The 10,512-nt window shown below is 33.6% G+C and overlaps 3 protein-coding genes across 7 annotated transcripts; 1 reads left to right on the forward strand and 2 right to left on the reverse strand.

Moving 5' to 3' along the window:
* Positions 1-642: 642 nt before the first annotated feature.
* On the forward strand, positions 643-2,986 carry LOC112707161 (NAC domain-containing protein 73). Of its 4 annotated transcripts, none has more exons than XM_025758777.3 (4): positions 643-1,047; positions 1,166-1,390; positions 1,480-1,672; positions 1,855-2,986. In XM_025758777.3, the coding sequence occupies exons 2-4, from the start codon at positions 1,241-1,243 to the stop codon at positions 2,412-2,414; spliced, it is 903 nt and encodes a 300-aa protein (XP_025614562.1). In that variant the 5' UTR covers positions 643-1,047; positions 1,166-1,240; the 3' UTR covers positions 2,415-2,986. The 4 variants fall into 4 exon arrangements, with proteins under 4 accessions (XP_025614562.1, XP_025614564.1, XP_072057268.1 ...); XM_025758779.3 differs by having other exon boundaries at positions 1,169-1,390; XM_072201167.1 differs by having other exon boundaries at positions 643-941.
* Positions 2,987-3,191: 205 nt separating this feature from the next.
* Positions 3,192-4,601, reverse strand: LOC112707162 (uncharacterized). Of its 2 annotated transcripts, none has more exons than XM_025758782.3 (2): positions 3,856-4,601; positions 3,192-3,716 (listed from the first exon to the last, which is right to left on the reverse strand). In XM_025758782.3, exon 1 carries the CDS (start codon positions 4,533-4,535, stop codon positions 3,861-3,863), a length of 675 nt encoding a protein of 224 aa, XP_025614567.1. In that variant the 5' UTR covers positions 4,536-4,601; the 3' UTR covers positions 3,192-3,716; positions 3,856-3,860. The 2 variants fall into 2 exon arrangements, with proteins under 2 accessions (XP_025614567.1, XP_025614569.1); XM_025758784.3 differs by having other exon boundaries at positions 3,192-3,581; positions 3,856-4,593.
* A 2,162-nt stretch (positions 4,602-6,763) lies between these two features.
* LOC112707163 (zinc finger protein MAGPIE) lies at positions 6,764-10,043 on the reverse strand. Its single transcript, XM_025758785.3, has 3 exons — positions 9,582-10,043; positions 9,110-9,506; positions 6,764-7,852 (listed from the first exon to the last, which is right to left on the reverse strand). The coding sequence occupies exons 1-3, from the start codon at positions 9,700-9,702 to the stop codon at positions 6,904-6,906; spliced, it is 1,467 nt and encodes a 488-aa protein (XP_025614570.1). The 5' UTR covers positions 9,703-10,043; the 3' UTR covers positions 6,764-6,903.
* Between the last annotated feature and the right edge of the window lie 469 nt (positions 10,044-10,512).

Below are 10,512 nucleotides of genomic sequence, written 5' to 3' on the forward strand. Positions count from 1 at the left end.
ACAAAAAAAGTATCTATACATTAAAAATTAGTCATCAATTTAATCATCGATATAAAATATATATTAAAATATAAAATAAATATTAAAAATAAATTAAATAATATATATTTATATCTAAATACATAATAGCACATTTGGTATCTGATATTTTATGTACATATAATATTTTGTGAGTATATTTAAGTAACAGAATTTTGCTATAATATTATATTACACATATAAGTTTTGTGTTTGCTTGAGATAGTGGCTGCTGGGTGGTGCATATCAGCAAATGGTTGACACAAGGTAGAGTTTGCTTTTGCCATATGGCAACAGATATAGTATGCAGCAGCCATCATTGATGTTGAGAAGAATAGAGCCCTTATTAGCTTCCTTGCTATGCATGAGAAGTCTACGTGAAGGAATGAAGTTATGGTTGGCACAAAAATCATATAAAATATATATATGTAGTTTTCAATTATTTTTCTTCTACTTGTTATGATTTTTATCATATACATTTTCATTTATTTTATAGCTTTATGTACACTCCAGGGTGACATTGGACCTAAGTTGATCTTACTCTTTGTGCTTAGACATTAGGTTGCCCCATTCCCACTCAACTCTTCCATCCCTTATTTAATAGTCTCTTTCTAAGTTAAAACTATGGTCTTAATTAATAAGATTTTAATTAAAGCTACCTTTAGTCAGAGTAGAAAGGACAAAAACTTGAATTTAGTCTTCTACAAGCTTTCATACAAATGATATATACAAAGCAAATAAACCACAAAACTTGAGATCAAAGCAACCTTATTATGCATTATTTCTCATGTGCAACTAACCCTATCTATCTCATCTTTCTAAATAGTTAGTAGTTTCATTCCTCCTCCATTTAGAATTTTCAGGGAAGGAGGGAGTACAATATTATTCACCTCATGCAAAAGAAAGAAAGCACCAAAAAAAGTGTGAGGAGAATTTAATTCCTTCCCAACCCTTAACAAGAACTTGCATGAGGGGAGCAACCTTTAGAAGAGACAACTTCTTCTTTATTATTTCCCCTTCTTATATACTGTACTCATCACTATTACTTTAAATATATTCATCTCTTAACTCAATCTACACATAAAATCACTCTATCTCCTTTGCTTGATGCATATATCTCTTTTTTTTCTTTATTTGTTTCTTATAGCAGCGTGAAGAAGGAAAAAGAAGATATGTATCCTGAAATGGAATGAGAGAGGAGAAGGGAAACATAGGGTAACACATGCAAGAGGAAATAATGACTCAGTGCAACAGTAATAATGATTACCCTGAAAACAATCATAGCACCATTGTGGAGAGGAACAAAGATAGCTTAATTAGTAGAACTTGTCCATCATGTGGTCATCATATCAAATGCCAACAAGACCACCAGGTTATTAATTCTTTTACATTTTTGTACTTCAATTTTGCATGTACAATTGGGGTGCTCATGATTATTATTTATTATGATATGATAATTAGGGTGCTGGAATTCACGATTTACCTGGGCTACCAGCTGGAGTGAAGTTTGATCCAACAGATCAGGAAATTCTAGAACATTTGGAAGCCAAGGTGAGGTCTGATATTCACAAGCTTCACCCCTTAATTGATGAGTTTATCCCTACTCTTGAAGGCGAGAATGGAATCTGCTGCACCCATCCAGAAAAGTTACCAGGTCTTCATCAATTTATTTAAAGTAAAAGCATTTCATAATTCATGTATCAAGACAAGTCTTTTTATCTTATTTCCTTCCTTATAATCTTTTTATCGCATATATATCTTTACATTAACTCCGATTCATATATGCATGTATGAATCAAGATATAGTTATTGGTCTAATAAATTGTAGAACTGCAGGAGTAGGCAAAGATGGGTTGATCCGTCACTTCTTTCACCGGCCATCGAAAGCATACACAACAGGAACAAGGAAAAGAAGAAAGGTTCACATTGATGCTGATGGCAGTGAAACAAGGTGGCACAAAACAGGTAAAACTAGACCAGTCTACATCAGTGGCAAGTTGAAAGGTTACAAGAAAATCCTTGTTCTTTACACCAACTACAAGAAGCAAAGGAAGCCTGAGAAAACAAACTGGGTCATGCACCAGTACCACCTTGGCAACAATGAAGAGGAGAAGGAAGGTGAGTTAGTTGTGTCTAAGGTTTTCTACCAGACACAACCTAGACAATGTGCAGGTTCACTACTCATCAAAGATTCATCATCATTCCCTGCTAAACTAAAGGATCAAAGTGGTGTTCATCATCATGAAGTGACTAATAATCATAAGAACAATGGGTTTGTGGAATACTACAATGCATCCTTTATAAGCTTTGCTCAAGGGGAACAACAACATAGGTCAAACAATCCCACATTGATTTCCCATTTTCCTGCTCATGATGGGGCTCCTTTCATTCCTTGATATATTTTATGTGAAGCATAACTTCTATTACTTGTACATTTTTATTATTGATTAGACATTCTCTGTGGGACCAAGTTTAGGGCTCACATTTTTATCAATAATAAAAATGTAAGTAAGATAAAGTTATGTAAAATTTCATATGAGAAAATCTATTCTTAAAGGATGAACAAAATACTAAATAGGACTTATTACAGTTATAAGCTAAGGCATAATTACAATTGTATTCTGCAATGAAGAAATAAGTTAATGACCAATTACAGTTAGGAGGGGAAAGAATAAGGAGAAGCTACTTCATTGTAAAGCTGGTGGTCAGATACTTCTATTTTGGGAAAAATTGGGCTAAGAAACTAAAAGAGAACGATGTAACTGTTGTTTCTTCTTCTTCTTGTTCTTTAATTTTTTATTTTTTATTTTTGTAAAAGTTTTGAAGGGTACGTAGCTTCTATCATGCTTTGTACTGTGACTGGAAACATACATGTCAAAGGCTTCATGTTCTTACTTGGATACATACTAACCTTCAATATGTACAAACATGACTTTACCTGAAGCAATATTAAACTACAGATTCTCTATGTGTTTCTTTTTCTTCGAGTTTTGGCTATATATATATATTTGCTGGTAAGGGTTAATGTTGTCAATGATTGACATTTCAACATCAAATAATATAATACTATTGCTATCATAGCAATATATAGTACGATCAATGCAACAAGCTGTGGAAGTATTCACTCAATTCAGTAATAATGGGTGAACATTGAACAAGAAAAGAAAACTCCAGCACAGAATATTGCTTTTACTCAATCATGAAATGTAAAGATCAACAACTTCAAGTACCAAACTAAAAAGTATTAGAAATGATGCGAGAAATGAACATTACTACTATTGGTTTATTACATGTTTCTAACTAGAAAGTGCAAATCATGTACATACTTGTGTCCAACCACAAAAAAAAAAAAAAAAAGGAAAGATAAGTAGTTAACTTCTCTTAATCACACTTGTTTTCTATCTCTTGAATTGCATTTTGGTGGCAGAACATTGTCAATCCTCCATGTCAACACTCAATACGGTTGGTGTAATTTACATGTACAACAATCGAGCCTATCATCGTCTTGAAGCCCTTACGCGCCAAATAGTCGCAATTCAGAACAATAATGCAGAGCCATCAACCTTCCACCATAGAAAATAGTATTTCAAGCTAAAAAGGAATACAGCAGTAAGGCTTAGGAAGTCTACAAAGATCTTTCTTTGACAAGCATTGGGTACACCGAACACAAACGCGAGCATGAACACAACTTTGTTACCCTGTTAAAAATAATCTATCTGCAATAAGTTTCTAATGTATACAAAACTTGAATTGTAAAACTCAACTAGTAAATTCGATTTGGAGGACATGGGAGTGAACAAGTTCAAGCATTTCTAAAAATTCATTTAGAAAGCTTACCGAAATCACTGCTTCTTCTTCTTCTTCCGCAAGAGAAAAACGTCAGTCTCCTCGTACGCATATTCAGGATGGAGGTGGTCACGAGGGACCTTCTCGATATCGAAAACCTCATCGCACATCTCCCAGAACTTCTTGTGTGCCTCCGGAGACCTCACCTGGTACCCGAGCAACACGACGCCGTCTTCGGACACCAGGGCTTCCATGGCGGAAATCAAGTGCTGCACCGACTCCTCGATATAAACCACGTCCGTCGCCAAAACCACGTCGAACGGCGGGTTAAGTGCCTGGATCTGATCCTTATTGTTCCAGTACAACACGGAGTGCTTGATATTCTTGCGTAACACGGGCTTGTTCACCTTCAGGTTGCGCTTCAGCGCCGGCATCACGGGCGAGATGTCAGTCAGGACGATGTCCGTCAGACCGAGGAGGTAGAACCCCATGCCGGCGACGCCGCAACCGGTGCCGAGCTCCACGGCGCGTTTGGAACGGAAATCCAGGAGGGGGGAGTAAGGGTTAGGGTCTGTGTTGGTGAGTGGGGACCAGCGATCGGCGAATTTGACGAGGACGAGGGAGCACGGCCAGACGGAGGTTCCTACGTGCATGGATCCGTTGTCTTGCTGGAGGGAGAGGACGGAGGTGCCGACCGGAAGCTCGATCACCGGTGAATCTGTGAACTTCATTTTCTGTCGCACTTCTCTCTGTCTCTCTCTCTACGCTTCGTTTAGCTATTCTTCTTTTTCTTGCTTTTTTTCGTATTTATTTTTGGGCTTAATGTGGGCTGAAAGAAAGGATTTAACTATTTTGGGCTTATTTATGCCATGGGTTTGGAAATTAGATGGGTTCAGTGGGGGCCCAAATATAAACAATTTGTGGCACTACGCAAGTATTACTGACCAAGAATTAATCCAAAACAGTATCCGAACATCAAAAAACACATAACACAATCATTAGTGTTAATCCAGAAACGGAAATATTTAATAACTAAAATAAATTAGCCAAAATCAACTAGAATTTATTTTATTTAATTTTTATTAATTATTATATAATAATTAATAAAAGTTAAATAAGATAATTTCTGGTTAATTTTTTTGTTTTCTTAGCATTGCCGTTTCAGAAATTAGGACTAGAACACAGGACAAATACGGAATTAACGTTGTGCAATGAGTATTTCGTATAACCAAAATATGTCTCCTTTGAAAATGTATAAAGTTTCAGCTATTTACTTTGTGTGCGCATGTGTTACTTGCGTAGTGACTCAGATTTTGATGTTTCATGTTGATCTAACTGAGTTCGCTACGTGAAATGGAAAGCTCTTACGATTTGACTACTACTTGGTGCATGGCATGCATACTTTCTCTATTCCGTAACATATATATCCTTTCCATACACAATAATAAATTGCATCATATTTACCAGAAAGACGACTATCAAATCATTTGGTATAATCGGGAACACACAATTTTGATAACATTGTGTCCCACCAACCCACGAGAGCTTGTAACCAAAAGTATAACAAAATCATATAGAGCGCCGAGTGCGGCAGTCAAAACTCAATAACATTGTTATCATCACTATCATTTCTCTTTTACTGTTTTACCTCTTTTTTTTTCTTTTTCCTTTTGATCCGTATGTTATCTTTCCCTTTTCATGGATATGATGCAACCGAGTCGGTAACACTCTCATGTAAGACAGTAACTACACTCATGCATATCTACATTGTCTTCCTATATCCTCCAAAAGTTGTTTTTCGTAGCCTAATTCATTATATAGTAGAGACTAGAGATTCCATTTTCCAAATATAAAAAGATCAAGTGGTGAAACAAAGAACAAGTTAGGCGCTAAGTGAGTTTATAAACCACTAAACATATATATTTATAGTTCGGATAAAATAATTAATTTAATTTTAATGCGGTATAAGACAGTTTTACATATTGATTACGTAAATCGTGATAAAAAAAAATAAATATAATTAAAAAATTATATAAAATATTTTATATTATTAGTATATTAAAATTAAATTATAAAATTAAAAAAAAGTCACATTGTTAACATAATATGTGAATGTTAATTAGATTTAAATTTATATTTGAATTTAAATCAAACCGTGATAAAAAAAAAAAACTTTGTGATTTCTAGCACATATTTCTTGGATTTTAATTTGGTGCAGTGTGTGTAGCTTTATGTCTAAACTTATAACTGTTGATACAAAAAAAAAAGAAGAAGTGCTAACTACATAATGATACATGAAAACAAGAGGAGGGATTGGCCAAAGGAAGAAAACTTGAAGCAGAAAGAAAATGAAGGAAAATATGTATATATGATCACTTAAAAAGTAAAAATTGATAAAAACCTGAAATGTCTCTACTTATTATAGCAACCTTATATAACTTGGTGGAGGAGTTAATGAAAAGGGCACAATAATTAATTTCATTTTAATAAGAAAGAATAGAATCATGGTTTTATTATGTGAATGAATGGAAATTGTATCTTTTGAGTGTAAGTTTGACAGGGAATAGCCATAACAACAGAGAGATGAAACTATAAGCAATAATGGAGTCCAAAAGCGGTTCTTATATCCTTTGCCCCCACAACTCCACAAACCCTCCCTATCCCCCTTTATTAAAAATTAAAAGCCACCATTTTTTAAAAAGGAGTCACTAGTTAGCTAGCTTTCAGGATTCAAAGGAATATGCATGGATCTCTCTACTTTAACCCCTCCAAAATGGTTTTATAACAACAAACTTTTCAGCCTTCATCATCCACATTTCACAACTTTTCCTCCTTGCATATCTATTCTATCTGAATTTTGTTATTGGTTGAGTGTTCTTTTAATTAAGTATACAAATAACATTTATATGAGATATACACTTAATCTTCATGCTGTGAGTCTCTGACTCCAACTCCATTATTCATCTCCAATATTCATGTTTATTATAATGATTCTTTTCCCTTCCATTGCGATAAAGTGAAAAACGGGACGATAAAAGTAATTAATTAACAAAAAGAAAAAAGAGCTTCACATTTGAATACAAGATAAAAATTTAATAATCAAATCCAGCCAGTGATAGATGAAGGGTGGCAAATGGTTTGCACGCCAACACCAAGAAAATCCCTAGTTTGTCCCCCTGCACTGCCATCTTCATTCTGCACACGCATTCTTTTTGTAGGGGGCATTTGTGTCAAATCACCAGTAGAGCTCTCTGGCTCACTCCAACTTGAACTGTAAATCCCACAAAATTTGTTATTCCCATCTTGCCCTTGGTTATTATTGTTACTGCATTTCAAACCTATGCTCCCAAGAAATGATGATGGATCAGTTGAAGAAGTTGATCCAATTTGAGCCGCTTTTTGCAATAAAGCTGTGGCTGACATGTTTGCTGCTGATGAAGATGTTGTTGCTGTTTGATCATGATCATGGGATTGGTGTTGGGTGCTATACAACGAAGGAACACTTACAAGCTGGTTTGCAACATGATTATTATTGTTATTATTATTACTATTATTGTTATTATTATTATTCTTGACAATGTTCATTAATGGAAGTGAATTAGCACTTGTAGTGCTAGTTATTATCTCTTGCTGGCTTCCATTGGAGGGATGTTTGTTTCCAAACATCCAAATTGATGGTGGAGGAGGGTTTGTAGCAAATCCAATTTGGTGATGAATATCATGCAAATTGTTGTGAGTAATTGGCATTATTGTTGTTGTGTCATGAGGGTGATGACCCATGTTCCAAAGGGATAAGGGTCTAGAAGATGTTTGGCTATTGCTGCTTATTTCATCAGTAGTGGATGAAGAAATTGGCTTGAAAATTGAAGAGAAATGGGTTGACATGTTATTAGGAACCAAAGGATGATGATTTTGCTGCTGCATGAGGGTGTAAGCAATGTTGTTAGCACCTAATAATGTGTGGTTTATGGTTGATGCTGCGTTTACCCTTGCTGTTTCTTCTGCTAAGGCATCACAGAAAGCCCTGTGTGTGATGAAACTGTCCCTCCTGCATCACCAAAATTCAAAAAAATGTTTAACATTCAAGATTATATTCATAATCTTCCAAAGGTATTCAAATTAAATAAGTATTTTATTTAGATATATTCATATTTCATACAGATATATAAAACAAGGAAAAGTATAGGTAGACAATGAAAATATTAAATAATATGAATAATAGATATATCGAAGGTTCATTTTATTAGGCGTACGGAAACAAAGTCCAATACACAAATATCTCGAATTAATGTAAGTTTGAAGAAAAATTACACTGAAAAAAATGTAAGGCAAACCGTTTAATTAACCTAATAAAAGTTTTAATCTGGCACAAATATAAATCTCAGAAATTCTTTTTTTTTTTTGGTGACTATCTCTGAAGTTCATTATTATACATGAACTATTATACAACTATAAAATGTAATTAAAGAAACAGGTGCATATTTATATATAACAGAAATGAAATTTGCATCTCTTTCATAATTATTTTGATGATATAAAAGATAAAAAAATTATTTTTTCTCACTTTCTATAATTACTTTAAGATAAAGTATAAAAAATTAATTTATTTAAAATTATAATTCAGAATTTAAGATTAAAGTTGTATAATTTGGAGTCTAAAACTCATAATGATAAAATTAATACTAACCGAAAAAAAATTACTAATATTAACAAAAAAAGTTAGTTTCTATCATTATTCTTAATTTAATAATAAAAGTGTAAAGTATACAAATTACATGCTAGAAAGTAAGAATTTCTTATTAACTAGTAAAGACTCTCTAGGAAGATACTGGAGCACTAATAAATATGATGACATGTTCATATATCTTAGCTTATAGATCTTAGGTTAGTCAAAGGGAAAAAAGAAGAAGAAAGAAGGAGATAATCAGGTACATATATAAGGAAAGGTTGATTCAGTAATTAAATCATAAATAATCCAAACTCAACAAGTTATGAATGAAAACATGTGTTGTGTGAGTTATGTGAATCTTGATCTCTATCCGATCTTTTATCTGCACTAAGATGGATCGACCCCATTATATTCACCTTTTAGTCCTAAAAGCCAAAAACACTAAGCAGCAGCACGCGCAAACACAGCCACTAACTCCATCTATCTTTTTCTCTTCTCTCTTTATATTCATACATATGAGGATACCATTTATTTACCTCTCTTGTTTCAATCCATTTCCTTTATCTTTTTACATACACTAGACAAGTTACTACTTTTTGCATCAAATTTGTGATTAATGGATGAGATATTAGTTACCGTGAAAAGATGGTTCCACAGTCACATTTGTATTCCCTGGTACCACAGGTTTTGGAGTGTGCTTTCCAATCTGATTGTACAGCATAACGCTTTGAGCACTTGTCACACTTCCACTTCTTCTCCCCATGCTTTCTGCAAAAGTGCTTCTTGATCCCTGTTAAGTCTCCTAAGGCCCTTGAAGGGTGGTTATGGACGCAGCTTTTCTCCGGGCACACGTACACTCTCTTCCTTACTTCTTTTGTTGTTCTCTGCTTCAGCTTCCATGGAAGGTTGTGTCCTCTTCTATGGAGTTGAAGATTCTGATCCCTTTGGAAACCCTTTAGGCAAATCTCACACACGAACCTGTTTGTCGCCATCAGAGTCTTGGGTGATAAGGCTATCACTTCAGCTTCAGGATCTGTATGCAATCATAAAATACTCGTCACGACGATGATTGAAAAAGAAAAAAAAAAGAGAGAAAAAAGATTAATACCTGGGTTTCCAGGTAGGTTTCTCTTCCTTTTCAAAGGTGGAGGATTGTTAGAAGTTGGATGATGAGTTTGGTTGTTGTGATGAAGAGGGAAAGCAGCATTTGAAACTTCTCCATCATCCATGGTTTAAATTGGAAGATAGAGAAAATAGAAGAGAATAGGAGAAAGAGAATATGATGAAGAAATAGGTAGGTAACCCTAAAGAAGAGGATGGTGATAATATATGGTGGTGGATGTGGATGTGTATGTATGTATGGATGTTACAGTGAATTTGATTATCTACTTTTGAGGTGGAATAAAATATTAAGATGCTATGGGAGGCGGTGAAAAGCTACCTAGCTAGCTAATTAAAGAGGCTATGTACAGTGAAGAACCAAATTAATTAAAGGTGTATCATGACACATATCATGAGCTCTCAGAGGAAAGTTAAATCTTCATTTCGAATCATTATCCCATTATGATTTGCTTTTTCCTTCTCTCATTTTTCCCTCCTTCAATCACCTTTTTCCTTCATCATAATAATCGAAATTTAATTTCTTTCTAGTTAATTATCTAAATATTGCAAGGATTAGCCTAGCTCAGCCCCATCATATATAATAACATCAAATGAAATTGTATTTATGTAAAAAATAATAATTTAATAAAAAATATCAAACTATTTTTGTATGAAAATAATTTTATATACATGAGCAGTTACTTTTTTAAATACATATATAAGGTATTTATTATGATATTTAAAATTTGATTTTTAATTAATACAAATTTAAATAATTAATATTTAATTTAAAATATAAAATTATTATAAAAAATAAATCAAATAAAAATTAGAGATCAAATTAAAAGCCCTATAGAATTTAGCCTAAATTTTTATTACATGGTTATCCTGCAGAGCAGTAGTAATATAATACACAATTCTCTTTCAGAAAATTAAAG

Source organism: Arachis hypogaea, chromosome 8, assembly GCF_003086295.3.
Source record: "Arachis hypogaea cultivar Tifrunner chromosome 8, arahy.Tifrunner.gnm2.J5K5, whole genome shotgun sequence".
Taxonomy (NCBI): domain Eukaryota; kingdom Viridiplantae; phylum Streptophyta; class Magnoliopsida; order Fabales; family Fabaceae; genus Arachis; species Arachis hypogaea.